General features: G+C 31.1%; 1 protein-coding gene across 1 annotated transcript; it reads left to right on the top strand.

Moving 5' to 3' along the window:
• The first annotated feature begins 12710 nt into the window (after positions 1-12710).
• On the top strand, positions 12711-19011 carry LOC112004769 (probable copper-transporting ATPase HMA5). The gene is made up of 6 exons (XM_024037000.2): positions 12711-13145; positions 15386-16777; positions 16892-17146; positions 17507-17629; positions 17786-18265; positions 18359-19011. The coding sequence occupies exons 1-6, from the start codon at positions 12831-12833 to the stop codon at positions 18773-18775; spliced, it is 2982 nt and encodes a 993-aa protein (XP_023892768.1). The 5' UTR covers positions 12711-12830; the 3' UTR covers positions 18776-19011.
• The last annotated feature ends 1699 nt before the right edge of the window (positions 19012-20710 follow it).

Raw genomic sequence — 20710 nt, 5'->3', positions numbered from 1 at the left:
GTCATTCAACCAAGATAGACAGCTTTTGTTTTGTACGCAAATTTCTAGCTATCTCAGAGGTAATGACTTGTCTGACACTATCATTTATCATGTAACAAACTAACAATTTCCGAATCAGAAGGGTGTGTAATTTAATGACAGAGAGGCGCTCCGTGGACAATATTTTTATAATAAATTATAAATGATTAGTTGCTGTTAGTTTAAATTTAAATTTAATATTAAGATTACTTTTTTGTCTCAACAATAACAACCAATAACAACCTGCCACTTAAAATTTGTTGTAAAAATATTGTGGACATATTATCTCTCTTAATGATATATAGTTATTGTGTTTAAGCAATTGTTTTAGTAAGTTTAAACTATTAAGAGAGGGTATATTTAATCATTTAAAGAAATAATTTTAACAAGTTATAAATTGTTGGATCATAATATCAACCAAAATTACTAAAAAAACATAATTTTTGGATACTTTGATTTTCTTTTGAGTTAAATCAACGCTATTTTATCATCCTAACCATAATAGTGGATTTTGACCATAGGGCAGGAATGGACCTAAGATTTTAAGCTAGTAGAGCCAGAGTATAAAGAAAAAAAAAAGTCTAAATAGGCATCCATATAGTATTAAAAAACTATAAACACACAAAATTGTTGTTTCTAAATACTTTAAGATGCAATCATCTACCAACAAAGATAAAAACAAAAAAAAAAATAATGTTTTTTTTTTAAAAAATACTAGGCTATTTAGGATTTTTTTTTTAATTGAAATTAAAGCATTCATTGTGGTGGTACTAAAAATTTTAGCTTTTTAGCACCTCAAAAAGCTACTTTATCTATTTTACCACCTCACTTTACAATACACCCAATATCAAATGTTCTTTTTTTTTATCACCTCATTTAAAATAATATAAACAACTCATTAAAATAATAAAGGAAGAGAGAAAATTTGAGTTTTTTAATTGAAGGAAGATATATAATCTTAATAAAATATTATATTTTACTTTTAACAATTTGCTATAGTCAACTGGTATTTATACCAGTTAATTGTAGTTGCAAAAATTTTAGCTTTAACTTCTCTAATAACACACAATTTTTTTGGTTCTTTGATAGTAAAATATTTTTTTGCTAGAATACAATCATCATTGTGAATATTTTTATTATTTTTGTTAAATTTTTGAGTTAGATTGTTGCTATTTGGGTTAGACTAGCTAGGCTGGTTGGGGAGAAATGGAGTCTAAGGTTTTGGCGAGAGGCCCAACTACAAAATAAAATATATAATAACTTTAAAAAAAAATTATTTTGGACCGCGTGGGCCCATCCTTGCTTTAGGGTAATTATTATAGAATGCTTTGAGATAAATATAAATGTATATTCTCCCATCTCATATAATAGTGAGTTTTATTAATTAAATTTATGGTGAGACTTACAATTCATGTAAAATGAGAGAATGCGCATTAATAATACTTTCAAAATTCCCAAAGTATTTTATAATTTTTCCAAAAAAAAAAACCCTTTAGGCTTGGATGTTTACGACTGCCCTTCACCAGGGGATCTTCTCATGTTCCTGCGTAGCTAAACATGGACTCCCATTTGATGAAAACTAAATAAATCAATAAATAAATACATAAATAAAAAACGCCTTTTCTTTTTTCTTCTTTGAGACAAAAGCAGAACAATAATCCTTGATAAATGCAAATGCCATACTACCAAACCAATTATGGAAAAACAAGCAATTACAACTTCAAGCATCTTCCATTCTCTCTCTCTTTTTCTTTTATTTTAAAGGAAGTAATCATCTTCCACGGATGCACTACTAGCAAAAAATTTGATTCTCTGTTGTAAGTGGTGGGGAATTTTTAGGTTAGGAAGGCTATCACAATAAAGGGGACCAGGTCCAACAATAAATAGCACAACACCACAGTGAGACCAGCAGCCCTTGGAGGATCAACACCATGTAATAGGCCTTTGGGTTTCCTCAAGAATTTTCTGGGCCCATAAAACTAATAAAGGTTACAACCTAAACTGTCCAAAAGCAAAAAAGAGTGGTTCCAAACTAAAGGACAAAAGTCATTGTCAAATCAAATCCTACTTTCCACCAAAAATGTAAATGTTGATTCCCAATAACCAAGGTCCTCACCAACCATGCTTGCTTGTACTTTACGAATAGAATTGAATTGATGGTGTAAATTGAACTTGGGCCCCTTGGAATTCAAAATAAAAACCTTTTGGGCTTGCTTGTTAGGTCCAAAATCCATTTGTGGATTAAAATAAACCATCTACGCTTCTGCTACACGCATTGTGCATAAGGTCTTCACGTTTTATCTTTTGGGCATATTTTAAAGGATTCCAATGCCAACTAATACTGGCCAATGATCATATTAAACTCAATTTATGTAACGATCAAATGGGCCTTGTTGGAATTTACAACTCCATTTGAAATTGTCAAAATGGTCGGCTTTATTGTGAGGATCAAATTCCACTTTGCAAAGAAAAAAGTTGTCCTCTAAACCCAATCCATGATGTGACAAAACGTGCAATGCCAAAGTCTCAGCATAAAATTATTGGAAAAAGTAATAATCAATAATCAATTGGACCTCTTCTATTGGATTCTCAAAAAAATCTGTCTTGTTTGTTAGGCCCAATCTCCATTGGTAGATTAAGGTAGTGCCTAATCGCAAAATAACATTTTGTCGTCATGGCTTGCGTACTGTGGACAGCTATATTCCTTTGCAAAGTGGCTTTGGGCCTCACTAGAAAGAAGGCCCACATTTTACAATTTCAAGTAGCCTAACATCGCCCATCAAATCAATAAAATATGAAACCAAAAATGTACTAGAACAAGAACTTTTTTTTTTTTGTTTTGTTGTCTAACACCCATTTTAAAGATCTTGTTTTTGTATATTTTTGGGTTCATATTTTATTGATTTGATGGCTGGTGTTAGGCTACTTTAAAATTTTAAATGTAAGCCTTCTTTCTAGTGAGGCCCAAAGTCCACTTTGCAAAGGAATGTGGCTGACTAGCTGTCCACAATACGCAAGCCATGACGACCAAATGTGTTTTGTCTTAGCCCATAGTGCAATTATAGTTCCATTGCAGCCCTATTCACGTTTCCTAATGAAGATTAATTTGATTGCCGTGTCGTAAATGAGCATTACATGGTTTTTTTTTTTTTAATATATTAAACACGTAGTCAACGCTGTTATTTTAAAATTTTAACCAAATGTGTGAATTTCCTTCTTTATTTTTTTTTTCTTTTTTTTTTCATTTTTAAATAAGTTGAAGTGCCAATTTTCTTTTCAATAATACTAGTACCACACATTTTTCCCATGTGCTTTGCCATAACTGTTCTACATATTAGATTGTGAGTGCAATGAAAAAAAAAATAGTAGGTCCATATAATAGTTATTAGTGACAAATTATAGTTGATCATGTAAAATAATTGTGACACAGTGTATGATATTAAATATTACCATTATTATTTCCCACCTAAACCATGCCATTGAGTTGATGGGCCCAATATTGTCAGCCATATTTCTAAAAAAGAATTCCAACAATGTTAATTTGTTATTAAGAATGAGAGAGAAAACGAGTAGGTGGCCATAGGGGAAAGAGAGAGGGAATAAAAAAAATGTTTACATATTAGTTGTTACTATAGAGAACATGTACACATAAGCAAGATGCAACATTTATTTTATTTTATTTATTTTAAAGTATTTGGGAGGCGTCTAATTATTTAGGGTCTTGTGTTCAAAGTTAGTTACCTTCCTACTCTTCTTTTGTTTTTGTTTTATTATAATTATTTATTAGGTGGCTAAGCAACGATATTCTGACTATAATACGTGCTGAACATAAAATAAGGATCTTCGAGACTAGGCAAATAAAATAACTGTTTCTCAAAACAAAACAAAAAATGGCAAATAAAATAACAACTGTGTTATTTTAATGAAAATATATTACACTATGGGGAAAAAAAAAAAACTTTTTTATTTAATTAATTGAACCGGTTGCTTTAAAAAAACTTACTTGCTTTAATCAATCGAGATTTAATCCTATTCTACAATATGCGTGGAATATGAGCTTTATTTATCCTTGGAAGTTAGAAGGTTGCCAACCATTACTACAGACCAAAAAGATGGAATTAATGAATATGTAGCCATTATCGTCTCCATTCATAATATAATGCTTTGATGGAATGAATAAGGACGTATAGTCATCTTCTTTCATTGCTATATATATAGTGTTCAACATATAATTTAAGTTAAAAAGAAAGCAATCAAAGCATATCAACTAATATCATCTATGGTTTATAAAATAAAATTAAAAATTAAAAAAAAAAAACTTTATATCGTCTATACGCTGATTGCTACTAAATCTTATTTTAGTTTTACCGGGTTTTATCAGGTCTTCTGAAAAATAATATTTGCTATTTACATGATGCACAAAATGCCACCACCACAATAAATATTTAATGGACAAAGTTTGGCTACTAACTTAGTTGTAGTCTTTTCTCAAAAAAATAATAATAATAATAATAATTAATTTTAGTTAATAGCTACAACTCTCACAAAAAAAAAAAATTTAATAATATGACTACATATTTGGGAAATTTTAACTGTTAAATTGTATATTCTTTATACTCTTAACACACGTATGTCAAATTTTATGACAATCAGATGTTATTTACTATTTGATCCATAAAGTTAATTTTTTATGCATAATTTTAAATTACAAAAATTTGAAATTTAAATATTTGATTGATGACATAATTATTGATGTTTGATTTTTTAAAATTTTGCGAACATGAAAAATATAAGAAAAAAATTGTTGTCTAATAGTGAATTTATCAAAACTCATATTTAATAAAAAGACATTAAATAGAGTTGTAGCTATTGACTTCAACTAAATTTGTAGCCAAACTTTCACCATATGTAATAATCTAAACTTATTTTGATTTTGGCACTATATATTTATGATACTAAGTTATGGAAAAAGCTATACAATACATTGAACATGACACGAGCCCCAACATAAAGAGTGCATATCTTGAACTCAACTTCCACTCATGTTCCTACAAAATGCTTTGGAAAGAAGACCCATTATCTTTGTGCCAAAATTGTGCATGGTTGGATGATGATGATAGACTATAATACAGTAATATGCACCATATTCGCTGGATCTAAGTTATCTAAGACTATCACATCCTCCTCGGATAATCTTACCAACGACAATAATGAAGATTCGAAAAGATATATTTGGTTATGTGCTATATTGGGCCAATTACTCATATGTTATGTTTCAGACACTCATGAAATGTAAGATCTTTTGGTGGTGACGCAGCCAACCCACTCCTTCATTTTTGTCTATCATGGGATAGTGCAAAGAGAGAGACAGAGAGAGAGAGAGAGAAGAAGAGGACTTATTGAAACACACGTTGCAATTAAATATTTTTCCTAATCACTGACATTGAAGCCTGAGTTGACTCTACTCTTTTGTTTTGGAACTGCTAAAATGCAAGAAGGTACGGCTAAAAGCATCGCACTCAAATGACATAAGTTGCTTTTAATTTTTATCTCTTTGACACACAAAGTTTGTTTTGATTGAGAATATATATATATATATATATTTTTTTTTTTTTTTAAATTGACTCGTTCTTATATATATATATATATATATATATTTTTTTTTTTTAAATTGACTCGTTCATCTATAGTTGTTTGTGACAATTTGATCTGATTAGCTGTTTACTTAGTAGATCTGAAATCCTTGAATTTTCTGTGAATTGACTTTAATCAAGATGATATGTTGTAGTTTAGCTTCAATCGAGATGATTTACTTCAAACTCCTTAATTTCGAGATTATGCAACCTCATTTAGTCAATTTCAAGTTGGCACGTAGTTTGATTTAGTCATTTTAAAAAAATAATCACTTAGGATTTATCATTCTCTTGTTATTAACTTATACATATTTCAAAAGTCCTATTAAGTTAGACGTTTTTGGACTCCAAACCCTAGTTTATGATATTAGATAGTACTTTTAGCTAGTAACAATATCTTGAGAACCATCTCAAGTAATAGCAACGAACCTAAAACCATCCTGAGTAACTTGAAAAGGAAATTAAGAAACCAAGATTAACTTAAAATTTGGTTTTTGATCAAACAGTTTCAAACAAAAAGTTGTTATATTTATATACTAAAAAAGTTTCAATCACAACATGAAAATTTTCTTTTATTAGAGAATCCTTATCAACTTAGTTTTAAGGATGGAAAATGTTTTTCACTCAGAAGTCAGAATCCATTATTTACTGTTTCATCATTGTTTTCTTTGTTATAGAAGTACCAAATTCCTAAAAAGACGGAAAACGATGAAAACAAAGTTCAAGTTCTTCTAGTTCCTACTATTGAGTGCGTTGATGTTCATATTCATTCATGTTGCCTTAGACTCGTAGGGATTGCTACCTTCCCCCTCCAACAATTTTTTTCTTTTAAAAAATTATAAATAAATAAATAAATTCCAAATTGTAAGATCAACGATTTAACGGTAATGCTATATAACTCAATTTCAAAAGATGAATTTTTGTTGGTTCTTGGTGCTGCTCTCATCCTTAAAATCACTAAGTCCAAGAGGTAATATTGACCTGTTCTCACTTTTCCATCACCACATCTTTCAAAAAAAAGGCTCAGATTTTGCATATTATATTGTTATATGGTTATTATTGAGTACTTAGGAGTATACTCTCTCCCTTTCACATGGGATGGTAGGTCGACTCAACAATTTTGAGTTCTTAGGCGAAAATTTAAAGTGAGTCATTTTTTAAACTTTAGAGTCTAAACTTGCACAAATAAAAATTAATTTATTACATGTTTCAATAAATTAGTATCACTATAATACAAATGAGTTGATATAATATATATCAAATTATTAATTGGTGTGATAATTTATAATAATTGATAAAGTAAGGGTTTGCATTAAAAAAAAAAAGGTGATAACTTATTAATTAGTGTGTGGCCGTGTGGCATGTGGGGCTAGTTGAGAAGTCAGAAGTGTGAACTATGGGCTTAGCTTGGCCTTATGATATGCTGTGGCTTGTGAACAAGACTGTGTAGTGCTATGTGTACTGTGCAGTCTTGTCCTGTCAAGTTTTGTGCATTATTATTGTGCAGTATTCTGCATTTTAAGATATAATGTGGCCTTTTTAATGCATTTTATTTACCAATAAAAGTACTTAAAAAAATTCTTATTAAAATATATGGATAAATATTATATATTTATTAATTTTTTTTTTATAAGTGGAGACCTTCTTTTATTTGGGGGTCTTAGGCAATTGCATTAATTGCATCTATGGTTCAGTTGGCCCTGTGGAGTGGGCCCCAAGTATATTCCATCCCCTCACATTGGGGTGGATCTCATTCATGTGAGAACGAGAGAGTATACTCTCGGAGTACTTAATAAATTTCTATTGTTATAGACTAAGTGCTTTGCATGATTGGTGAGCTTAAGGCAATAATTTTAAATAGGATTTGTTATAGTATTTAAATATCTCTTAAATGATATTTAGTTAATGTCCTATATTATTATTTTTTACTATTTAAAATTCATTATTTTTATATGATCATTTCACTTAATGATGATTTGGTTGGATTTCTATTAATTCATAATTTTTTTGGGGTGGAAAAATGCTAAAGTTATTATATAATTTTTACTAAAAAAAGTTTTCAAACTAATGTGTCAATGAATACAATTAGTGGCATTTCAACAAAATAATAAATGAGTACAGAAAGTACTAGAGATTACAAATTAATATGACAATAAATATAATTAGTGGATATCAAAAACAAAATACATTAATGTTTGATAACTTTTTCGGTGATTGGTGCTATAACAATTTGCAAAGGTTATATAGTAAAAGTCATAGTATCTCTACCATCTCATGAATTATGATAAGTATTAAATTACTTTTTGTGATTGGTTACACATCAATTTATAAGAACTATGTAGTAAAATTTGTAACATCATTCAATTTATATATATATACAAGATAGAATTTATACTTTAGCCTAATCTAAGTGTATATGTGTGTGAAGCTCTCTCTTAGAGACTTGAACCCTGGCCTTTGTCCTCCACACCCCATAAACATTTATACTTATGAAGTGAACACCGCACCAAAGGGAGCAGTGGTTTTGAAAATGGAGAAAAGTACCACTCATATATTTAATTTAAAAGTTCACTTATTGCTCCCCAAATTTAGGGGCCTTTTTCTATTTGAGACGGCCTAGGTCTGACCTTGACGCTATACATTTTCCGAATTCAAGACTAAGATTTACTCTAACCTGCTTTTAAATTAACAATATCTTTTGATATGATAACATATTTTAAAATTGGTGATTTCCTTTCTAATGACATCAGCCATTGTTGTTCAATTGGAGTTACGAGGTCTATTTGAAAGTTTTTTATAATAAAATTAGTAGTAACCTTCCCATAACCTTTTACAATTACCAACTTTTTTTATCATGAAATTAAAACCACTAACATCTTTCTTGATTAAGTTAAGAGTCTTGTGTTATTTTTTATTCTAAAATTGTTTTAAAAAAATTAAGAGTCTTGTAACTTCATTAATGCCAATGTTTTTTTGATTAAGTTAAGAGTCTTGTGTTATTTTTTATTCTAAAATTGTTTTAAAAAATTAAGAGTCTTGTAACTTCATTAATGCCAATGTTTGGTCTCACTCATAACGAAAGAAATGGGCATGTTGCTTCCCTAATTCAAAGGCTAAACCAAGCATATCAGGCCGATGAAATTGAAGCTATGGCTGCTGTCCAAGCAATTGAATTTGCTGCAGAAATAGGCTTGGACGGTTGAGGGGACTCGAAGGTAGTTACTCATGCTTTGAAGACCACAGAACCGGTCCTGGCTGGGTTTGGCTTACTGGTTGAGGATGCGCAAGCATGTGTTAGTAATTTTATAGAATTATCTTACTCTCATGTAAAGAGGGATGGTAATAATGTGGCACATTGTTTAGCCAAATTAGCAGTTAAAATTTTTAATTGTGCTGTATGAATGAAGGATGTTCCACCATCAGTTTTTCCTTTTATTCAAGCTGATCAAGCCTCATTTTCTAATTAATAATAGCTGACTTCCTTCTCAAAAAAAAAAAAAACAAAAACAAAAACAAAACAAACAAACAAAAAAACCTAAGGAATGAAATGGACATGTTATGTCTATCAAGTATCAAATATGCATCTTTCAAACTAATTTTAAAAAATGCTATATTCTAATACATTAGAGGGCGTTTCATATTAGTGTCCTGCGTTATTTGAAAAGATAAGAAGTTGGAGGAATTATCATTTGAATTATCCAAAAAATATATAAAATAAATGTATTTGACTTTTTGCTGACTCACATTTTCCATGGCATTATTATACTTTTTTTAATTTACTTTTAAGATTTCAAATAGTGTTATGTTAATTCTCTCCAAAAAAAAAAATATAGTGTTATGTTAATTTAAACTAACTACAATTCACCAACTTTTTGGATAAAGTAACCCAACATTTTAAAAAATAAATGTCTATTTGATTAAATTAGGTTTGATATTTTCTAAACAAACTAGCATGTGTCTCATTTTTAAAAAAATACATATCATTTTATTTAAGTACTTCTACATATTCTTTATCAGAAAATTGAAAAGAAAAAATAATACGCACTCATGCTATCCTAATTAAAGTAGGATAACTATATATATATATATATATATTTATAAAAGGGTCTTTTTTTGGAGATTTTTTTTATCATGCTATCCTAATTAAAGTAGGATAACTATATATATATATATATATATTTATAAAAGGGTCTTTTTTTGGAGATTTTTTTTAGAGAAGATTATAAAAGGATAACCTAAAATATTGAATTGGTTTGCATTTAGGGAAAAAAGAAATCGTCAAAATGGAAAACATACTACATAAGGACAATTATTACTATAAAAATAAAAATAAAATAAAAAATAAAAAAAACAACAAAAGTGAAATTAAAAAAAGTATAAAGAATTTTTCGATCGACTATGCCAACACTATGGGATTTTTTTTTTTTTTTTTGGGTTATAAGTCATAACATGTAAGTTACTACTATTTTCATTAGGCGGAAATGCATTTTTCGTCCCTACATTTAGACCTATTTTCTATTTTGATCCCTATTTTTATTTTTACCACATTTAGTCCCTATGTCATTATTCTTCTTATCGTGTCAAAAACTGAAACAAATGTCGTTTTTCAAAATAGGGACTAAATGTGGTAAAAATAAAAATAGGAATCAAAATAGAAAATAGGTCTAAATGTAGGGACGATGATAATGGGCAGTTTTTTTACATTGTGCTTCAAAAGTTCAAATTAGTAATTTCTCACCTGATGCTCTACTTGCAATGGGAAAGATTTATCAATGGAACAACAAATTTTCATTAATGTGATGTGTTCTGGAATTTATGTTAGTCAATTGTCAGACATATACTTGGTGTATTGATAGGACCTGAATTTAGACCTTGCTCTTATGTTGGATACCGATATAGTAGGCAATTAATGAAATGGCAAGACCTAATATGGTATGCATTTTTGAACCTTATATGATATGTTATGAAAGAAAAACTTCCAAAAATGTTAGTTGGTGATATGGTATGCTATTTTCAAAAAACTTAAAAATAATATAAAAAAAAAAAAAAAGGTGTCTATTTGATTAAATTAGATTTAATATTTTCTAGTGGATTCCAGTTAGCTCAACAAATAAAGTTTCTAATAGTTGGATAAGAGAGCTGGGATTCAATCTTCCTCTGCACCAAAAATTGGTGTCTTGATCTAATGATAAAGAGTATCATTAGGAACAGATGTTATAGGTTGAAATTATCTCTAAAAAAAAAAAAATTCTAAACTCTCAAAAAGAAAGATTAATATTTTTTAAACAAACTAACATATATATCATGCAATACATGCGTGTATGCTATAAGCCTATAAATTCATTTTGAAAATTTTATTAAGATTTTTTTTATTACTCATGTATAATATGATTAGCATTACTTATAATAAATGAGTATTTAAATTACTAATTATTCTTTGTGAGAAAATTTTAACAAAATGTCTTACAAAATAAAAGACTGAAGCAAGTTATCTTGCAACCTTCAAATTTGTAATTGGGTTTAGCAACATAGAGATGGACCCTACGTGTAATTGGGTTAGCAACAGAGAGATGGACCCTACGCATTTTCTACTAAAATCATTAGCGTTCAATCAAAGTCAATATAGGACCCTCCTATAAAAAAAATAAAATAAAATAAAATAAAAAGTCAATATAGGACCCCCAATCCAACCACTCGTCCAACTCCTTTTACTTTTTTTTAAAAAAATAATAATTTTTGTTCAAACCCTTGCACTGGTCCGCCATTAGCTCCTCAAAATCATCAAAAAAAAAATAATGAAAAAAGAAATTATAAGAATAAAAAAACTAATAGTACAAACTTAGACGCAATTTTTGCGATAACTCTACCAGATAGCAGACTTTTAATGGTATATAAAAAAAAATTATTGGATCATACAAAAATAATAAGATTGGTAATCAATCACAGTCTGCTGCAACTTTGTAAAATATATATAAAATATATACTAGCCTTATTACACATACTTCGTATATGCGATGGTGCTTTTTTTTTTAATTTAAAAAAATTGTGCTTTTATTTTTTATATATAATTTTTTATTTTGAAAATCTAATTTATAAGTGAATAAAGTAATTTGAAAATCAATAGTAGTGTGTGCGATAAGGTTTTTTTTTTTTAATTTAAAAAAAAAAACTTGTGTTTTTATTTTATATATATAGTTTTTATTTTGAGAATCTAATCTATCTGTACTATTATTTCTATATTATTATTTAAGGGGTTTCAACGGTTTGGAATCCTCATTTTTTTTGTTCAAAAATGCCTCTATAATCTTATGTTTAAGTAAAGACAAAACTAAATGACAATCTAGTAAAAATACAATTTTAACTTTTACTAATACATGGCCTAAAAAATAGGGTCACTTTCCTATTGATTTTTAAATTAATTTATCTACCTATAAATTAATTTCTCAAAATAAAAATTATATATATAATAAAAACACAATTTTTTTTTTTACAAAATAGGACCACTAAAGTTGTTTTTTTGGGTAATGTTTTAGCGGGAATTAAAATTATATTTTTACCGAATTATCATTTAGTTTTATCTCTATTTAAACATAGGAGTATAGAGGCATTTTTAAAGAAGAAAGAAGAAATCTAAATAGAGAAAGCCATTTAAATAGTAATATAAATTATTAGATATATAAGAAAAAAAACCAAATGAAAACAGTAATATACGCGTATAAGTAGTAAAAATTATATAATCCTCTAGTGGACAAGTGATATGATTAATTATTTTACTAAAAAACTTTCACTTTTTTAAAATTATTGAGTTAGTAATTAATTTCTGTTTAAAAAAAATTTCTAACTAACAATTTTAAACATCACTTATTTAAAATTACTGAATTAATAATTAATTTTTATTTAAAAAAATTTTTTAACTAATAATTTTAAATAATTAAAATTTTTTATTTAAAATTTTTTTAGTAAAATAATAGATCACAACACTTACCCGCTATGTGTATCTACACATACAATTTCTCTTATAAGTAGATTCTCACGCCACGTTCCCTCCCTCTTTACTCTGTACTCACATCCAAAAAAGAAAAAGAAAAAAAAGAAGACACTTCTACGTTAACAAGTTACCTACTTCAAAAATAACAACCTTTTGAATTAAAAAACCACAGAGCAAAGGTTGTTTCATTCATGGCTGCCAAGTTGATAGCTTTGGCTTGCTTTCGCAGCGAAGGCTATGGCGATCTCTCGCCAAGGCCACACTATCCCTCCATGCCCAGTTACCCAAAAGGCAAGGGCGTGTCTGCGCAAGAGAGCTGCAGCGTGGAGCAGGGTTCGTCGCCGCCTGAAGCCAAGGCTGCGACCTTCTCTGTTTTCGGAATGACATGCTCTGCATGCGCTGGATCGGTCGAGAAAGCCGTCAAAAGGCTTCCGGGGATACGTGAGGCCGTTATTGATGTCTTGAACAACAAGGCACAGGTCCTCTTTTATCCTACCTTCGTCAATGTAAGTTTTTCTGCTCCTGGGTTTTAACTGTTTGTTTCTTTGGAAAAATGTTTCTGGGAAAGTTTTTTTTGGGAAAAAGGTTTGATTTTGTATATGGGTTTGAAGAAATTTTGTTGTTGATCTTGGGAAGTTAGTTGAAAAGACATGAATTGGATTTTTTTTTTTTTTTTTTCTTTGGGGAAGTATTCTTAGAAATAAAAGGAAGAGTTTTTCATTAAATTTTAATTCCCTTTGTAAAATTAACAGTTAGTATTCATCTTTCCTATGTTTGGGAACTGGTAATTATTTCTTGACTGTTTTGATTTCAAATGAAAATTTGTTTAAACTCTGGAGGACTTTTTGTTGTTGCTCATATTTACTTAATTTTCAATGCCAATTGGACTATTATTCTTTTCAACGAGGAAAATAATTTGATACTTTGAAAATAAATTTTCAAAATAATTTCCTGTGTCATTTTCATCCTTTATTAAACCGCTATGTGTGATTGACGAATGGCCCTTTTGTTGGTATGCAATTAAATGGCCCTTCTCTTTCCAACTTTCCCTTGTACAAACTTTTGCAATTATCATGCTTTTCTTCTATTTTCCCTTGATAACTTTAGGATGACTGTGAGATGTGTCATGTTTCCCATGACTATGACTTTATACGTAAATTTGTTGTTTTTTTGACTCTCAAATGATTTAGGCTTGTAATTTAGAGTAAGCTAAGGAAGCCAATTAAAAAAAAAAAAAAAATTAAATTAAAAAAAAAAAAAAAAAAAAGCTTGTTTATGTTTGTTTATTTAGCAAAGAAGTCAAGCTTAAGGGCTCAACTATTAAACGAGCTAAACTTAAATATAATAATGTGTATGCAAATAAGCTCATAGGTATAAGGCTCAATTTATATATAATATTATATGTTTATTTTCTTATAAAATATATTTATATAGATGTGAGATTGAATTCTCATATTTGTAAATAAGTTCATAAGATATCAATTTATTATTTTTAATTTACTAATAAATATAAACAGTCAATTTCCTAATAAAAAATATGTATGATTATTATAAAACAAGGTTAGTGAATCTAATTTTGTAAGTTCATAAATGAAAATTACTATACTTAAGCTAACTCTAATAATATGATTCCAACTTTAATTTTAAGATTAATTATTATAGTATAGATTATGAAGGGGTAACAAATTTTAGTCCTAGTGTTTACTTTACATGGGGGAAAGGATAAGTTAATCAAGTAACTCATAAAAAAACTTGAACTTTTTCTTTTACAAGAAAATGAATGCAAGCTAACTTGGTGATGAGCTTGAACTCAAGCTCAGCTTGTGTTCAAAATAAAAATTAAAAATTAACCAATCCTAAACTTTTAATACTCAACGTGGCTCAACTTAGTTACAACTCTGGTTACAAGGGCTGGTGATTAAATGAAATTATTTATATAAAAGATAATTTCTCTTAATTTTCCTTTAAGCAATGGTTCCAAAGAGAAACTTTTAATTTGATCACCTACTTTAGGTTGTTGGGGCTAAGGCTGGTTTAGGGTGGAGCAATTTGAAGTTGACCTTATGCCTGATGTTGGACTCTACTCTGCACAGTTGTACCATATATTGCTTAGATTGTTCAAATATCTGGTTCAACAGACTAGTTTGAAGCCATCAATGTCTAATTTGTGCCAAGTTGAAATTAGTCCAGATAAACCTCACTGCAGAAATGTTAATAATATCAAGTAGTTACTATTAGGACTTTAATAAGTTGTCTAGTTGTAATGCAAATAAATTGGTTGCAGTTACAAGCTTCTTTTATTTATTTATTTATTTTTTTTTTTTGGCATTTTCTCACAACGATTCTGCTATGCCATGGTCATTGACTGAGAAGAGAAGCTCAGATCACTAGTTTTGAGTCTGGCTTTAGTAAACCTTTTGCGTTGTCACTACTGTTACAGATAATGAACTTTTAAGGTGGTGATTGAGTCACTTTATCTAGCTCAGCATGAACTTGCTGAATGCTGTTGTTTATACCTTATCAATTTCATCACAACTTAACTGGAAAAGTTGGACGCATGACAATTTGTTCTAGTAATTAAGGTTAACTAGTGTATGATTACATAAATTCTGTTTCTAGTCCAATTACAATTTTTTTCGATTTTCTTTCTTACTCAACAATGCACATTGTATTGTATTGTTTTAAATACGCTTATTGTTGAATTTATTTGTAATGAACTTTGATATTGCTGTTTAACATTATATAGGAGGAGACCATTCGTGAAACAATTGAAGACGTTGGATTTGAAGCCACATTGATTGAAGATCAAATGAATGAAAGAGCCACTCAAGTATGCCGAATACATATAAATGGAATGACTTGCACATCTTGCTCCTCCACTATCGAATCAGCTTTACAAGCAATTCATGGTGTACAGAAGGCTCAAGTGGCCTTGGCAACTGAAGAAGCAGAAGTTCAATACGATCCAAAGATTGTGAGCTACACCCAGATATTGGAAGCCATAGAAGACACTGGATTTGAAGCCATACTTATTAGTTCAGGGGAAGACATAAGCAAGATATCGCTCAAAGTTGATGGCTTTCGTACTGATCATTCCCGGAGAATTATCGAGGAGTCTCTTCAAGCACTTCCAGGTGTTCGGGATATAAATGTATCTCCAGAACTTAACAAAATATCCCTTTCCTACAAACCTGATATGACAGGACCTAGAAATTTCATAAATGTGATTGAGTCAACTGGGTCAAAACGTTTCAAGGCTAGAATATATCCTGAAGGAGGAGTAAGGGAAACTCATAGAAAGGATGAAATTAAGCAATATTATAGATCCTTTATGTGGAGTCTGATTTTTACAATTCCCGTCTTTCTAACTTCCATGGTTTTTATGTATATTCCTGGAATAAAGAATGCATTTGATAAAAAAGTTGTCAATATGCTGAGTGTTGGAATGGTTTTAAGGTGGGTGCTATCGACTCCAGTGCAATTCATCATAGGCCGGCGATTCTACATTGGGGCCTACAAAGCGCTACGCCATGGTTCTGCTAATATGGACGTTTTGATTGCCTTAGGAACAAATGCAGCCTACTTCTTTTCTGTCTACTCTGTATTGAGAGCTGCTACCTCTAAAGATTTCAAGGGTACTGATTTCTTTGAGACTAGTGCAATGCTTATCTCATTTATTCTACTTGGGAAGTACTTAGAGGTTTTGGCTAAGGGAAAGACATCAGCAGCCATTGCCAAACTTATGGACTTGGCACCTGAGACAGCAACATTGTTAACCTTGGATAGTGAAGGAAACATCGTGAATGAAGAAGAAATTGACAGTCGGTTGATACAAAAGAATGATGTAATTAAAATTATTCCTGGAGCGAAAGTCGCTTCAGATGGTTTTGTCCTCTGGGGTCAAAGCCACGTAAATGAGAGTATGATAACAGGAGAAGCACGGCCAGTTGCAAAAAGGAAGGGTGACACAGTGATTGGAGGCACTGTGAATGAGAATGGTGTGTTGCACATAAAAGCAACAAGAGTAGGATCAGAAAGTGCTCTTTCACAGATTGTTCGACTTGTTGAGTCGGCCCAGTTGGCTAAAGCTCCTGTTCAGAAGTTTGCTGATCGCATTTCTAAATTTTTTGTGCCCCTGGTAAGTATATACTGATCTACATCTTTCCTGGATTATGTTGTAGGGTGTTCAATTAAAGTTATCAATATGAAACTATGGAGGCTCTTTTTAGTGAATGGATTTCTTTTCCCACAGGTCATTATACTTTCATTTTCAACTTGGCTTGCCTGGTTTTTAGCTGGAAAGTTCCATTGGTACCCAAAATCTTGGATTCCATCTTCCCTGGACAGCTTTGAGCTTGCACTCCAGTTTGGGATATCAGTCATGGTCATAGCCTGCCCTTGTGCTCTAGGTCTAGCAACACCCACTGCTGTTATGGTTGGCACTGGAGTTGGTGCATCTGAAGGTGTACTTATCAAAGGGGGTAAAGCATTAGAAAGTGCACATAAGGTTTGCATTTACAATCATCTTCCTGTTTTTTTATTTTTGTATAGCACAGGCTCCATCAACGTTAGTTGATCCAGAAGATTTTTATGTACTGCTTAGGTCTCTTTCTTCCATTTGGCTTGTAATTGACTGTATCAGAAGTAAAAATTTGTCCTGAAAGTATACTCTGCTACAGAATTAGAATCACTGCTCCCCATAACCCCCTGCGCAGGGGGAAAAATAATGTTGAATTTTTACCATTAATCTTTCTAATGATTTTTTATCTGTATGATTAAACTGCTGAACATTATTTTGTATTTTGTTTCCATCCTAAGATTTTTTTTTTTCTCTCTTGGATTCTTGGACTGATTAACGGTATTTCAGGTAAACTGCATTGTATTTGACAAGACGGGAACTCTCACAGTTGGAAAGCCTGTTGTCGTTAACAGAAGACTCTTGAAAAATATGTTACTGCAAGAATTCTTAGAACTTACTGCTGCAACTGAGGTAGCTATTCTTCTATTAAAACTGACTTAAGAAAATATGAAGTTATCATATCGCTATTTTTCAAAAGGGATTTGATTTTAGTTTGACAGAGGTGGAGTGGACTATAATATTTTCTTATTACATGACTATTGATAATGTTGGTTTGACATATATCAGGTGAACAGTGAGCACCCATTAGCGAAGGCCGTTGTTGAGTATGCCAAGAAATTTCGAGAAGATGAAGAGAACCCTGCCTGGCCAGAAGCACGAGACTTTGTTTCCATTACTGGCCATGGGGTGAAGGCCATTGTCCGGAACAAGGAAATAATTGTAGGAAACAAGAGCCTGATGTTGAGCCACAACATTGCAATTCCAATGGATGCCGAAGAGATACTAGCAGAAGCTGAAAGGATGGCCCAAACTGGGATTCTAGTATCCATTGATAGGGAAGTGGTAGGAGTTCTAGCCATATCTGATCCACTGAAACCAGGTGCAGAAGAAGCTATTTCCATACTGAAGTCTATGAAAATTAAGAGCATCATGGTTACAGGCGATAATTGGGGAACTGCCAATTCCATTGCCAAAGAAGTTGGAATTGAAACTGTTGTTGCAGAAGCCAAACCTGAGCAGAAATCAGAGAAAGTAAAGGATCTGCAGGTACATATAAGAACATTGTTTCAAGGAGTTGTTCACTTCATTCTGAAATTCTTATTAGTCATTCGAACACATATTTTCTTGATTCTTTCACAGGCTTCAGGCTACATTGTTGCAATGGTGGGGGATGGCATAAATGACTCGCCAGCACTCGTGGCAGCAGATGTTGGAATGGCAATTGGTGCTGGCACAGACATTGCTATCGAGGCAGCAGACATTGTTCTCATGAAGAGCAACTTGGAGGATGTCATAACTGCCATTGACCTTTCCCGGAGAACCTTCTTCCATATCCGGCTGAACTATATTTGGGCTTTAGGATATAATCTGCTTGGCATCCCAATTGCTGCTGGGGTTCTGTTCCCATCCACTGGATTCAGGTTACCACCATGGATTGCAGGAGCTGCAATGGCAGCCTCTTCTGTAAGTGTTGTTTGCTGCTCTCTTCTGTTGAAATATTACAAGAGGCCCAAGAAGCTGGACAACCTTGAGATACGTGGAATAAAGATAGAGTGATTGTTGATGATGATGTTGATATAGTTTGGTGTAAATGCATGTAGGAATGAAGTTCTCGTTGGAATAAATGTAGAGGAGTGTGCTGGGTTTTTTTTTTTTTTGAAGAATAGAAGTGTTGGTTGAAGAAAATAAAATTCATCTGAACAAGTTACCTTATTTGGTTGGATGGCCACCCTTGTACATTTGGTATTAAAGTTAATCTGTAAATAAATGGACTTTTATGCAGTGAAGATCAATGAAGCCTTTGAGGTGAACCAAAAGGACATGCAGTAATCTTTCCAGACTAACTTTTTTCTGTTAGATTATCTTTTATGAGAATCCCTGGCATATACAGTCTGGAAGATGATATATATAATTAGAACCATTTCAGAAGCTAATTGCCACGTATTTCTCCAATCCAACTCTAATTCACAATATTAAGATAGAACATATATAAATGATATGGCTCACAAGGTTTTGCAATTAAGTTTAAAATATTTATTTGATGGAAAAATGTTCTCAGCTAAAATATAGTGTCATAAAAATGACTTTACGTGTAAATTCACAATGGAGCAATTGTGCACGGGTTTGGCTTGTCTAGAGTTCCATTGCACTATGTGCCACAAAGACATAACTTGTGTCTAAAGGTGGCCACGTGTTAATTTTGTATTTCATTTATTGTACTAGAGCTCTAATGGGGCAATTATACATAGGTTTGGCTTACGTCTAGTGTTTTAATGCACTAAATGCGACAAAAATGCATGCGTTCAAACGTGGCCAATGTTAGCTCAAGGCTTAGGCCTAAGTAAGCGAGCATTCTCATTTGATCCTTTGAAACCAGATGAAATGCAAAATAGATCATGGTTTCCAAAAATTAAATATAAAAAATAAAAAATAAATGCAAAATCAGCCCTACATCCCATTATGCATCACTATTCAAACTTGTGCATATTGCTAATAGGAACATCTAAATTTGATTAGAGCAACATCTAGATCTTAAAATAAGATAATTTTATTCACCCACATCTATATCTATATAAATCTAAAAGCTGAAAGTTGAAATGTAGCATTTAATATTGCTACGCTTAGGTTGAGCCACATCGGCAACCATGTCATTACCATTCTTTTTCTTGAACTTCTCCTACAATTTAAAAATAGTTTTCCTAAATTTTAAAATACTAATAAAGAGAAAATAACTCACAGCCCTTCTCCACCATAAAGCCCAATCTTTATAGCTTTAATTCCACCATAAAGCCCAAACCCAAGCCTGTGTTGAATGGTTTCAATTTTGTATTTTGCGGTTTCAAATTTAAACACCACAACCCTTTTTGTTTCATGGTTACAAACTCAAACGGTAACCCTTTGTATTTCACGGTTACAATCTCAAACGGCTGTTGGGGTACTTTTCTTTACACCTAATGTTATTGAAATAAAACCTATTTATTTACCTTTCAAATGTATTATTGGACATGCTTAAATATTTTTTCCAACTATCACTATGCTAGCCCACAAACTTTCTCCTTTCTACCACAAAACTGGGCTATGCTATAGGGCTCAATACTTTCTCGTAAAAGCCTGAATTATTTAGTAAGGTGAGATAAAATCTAATCTTTTCTAAAGACCAAGAATACTTATGCTTGGCAAGGTTTGAAAAGCCCACGATTCAAATCCATGGCAAACAACTTTGTCAATAGAATTCAAGTCCATAATCAAAACCCATGGTAATTTATTCAAAAGCCCAATTTTCATTGGCAACATCAAAGCCCAGTTCTCACTAGCAATATCAAAAGCCCAATCTTCATTGGCAATATCAAAAGCCCAAGTCCCCATTGGCAACATCAAAGCCCAATTTTCATTGGCACTATTTTATTAAAAAAAAACCCAAGATTATTAAACACTTGGCAAGAGAAAAAATAATATATCATGGTATAATCGTTGCCTAAATATTGTGATGAC

This window comes from Quercus suber, unplaced genomic scaffold, assembly GCF_002906115.3.
Source record: "Quercus suber isolate HL8 unplaced genomic scaffold, Cork oak 2.0 scaffold_23, whole genome shotgun sequence".
NCBI lineage: Eukaryota > Viridiplantae > Streptophyta > Magnoliopsida > Fagales > Fagaceae > Quercus > Quercus suber.
The sequence above is the reverse complement of the archived record's forward strand: the minus strand, read 5'-3'. Positions and strand labels throughout refer to the sequence as shown.

Excerpts from the sequence above, each read along its gene's own strand:
- LOC112004769 (XM_024037000.2), top strand. The coding sequence starts at position 12,831 with ATGGCTGCCAAGTTGATAGCTTTGGCTTGCTTTCGCAGCGAAGGCTAT. Across the intron at positions 13,146-15,385 it reads TTTATCCTACCTTCGTCAAT|GAGGAGACCATTCGTGAAAC; the intron begins GTAAGTTTTTCT and ends AACATTATATAG. Across the intron at positions 17,630-17,785 it reads AACTTACTGCTGCAACTGAG|GTGAACAGTGAGCACCCATT; the intron begins GTAGCTATTCTT and ends GACATATATCAG.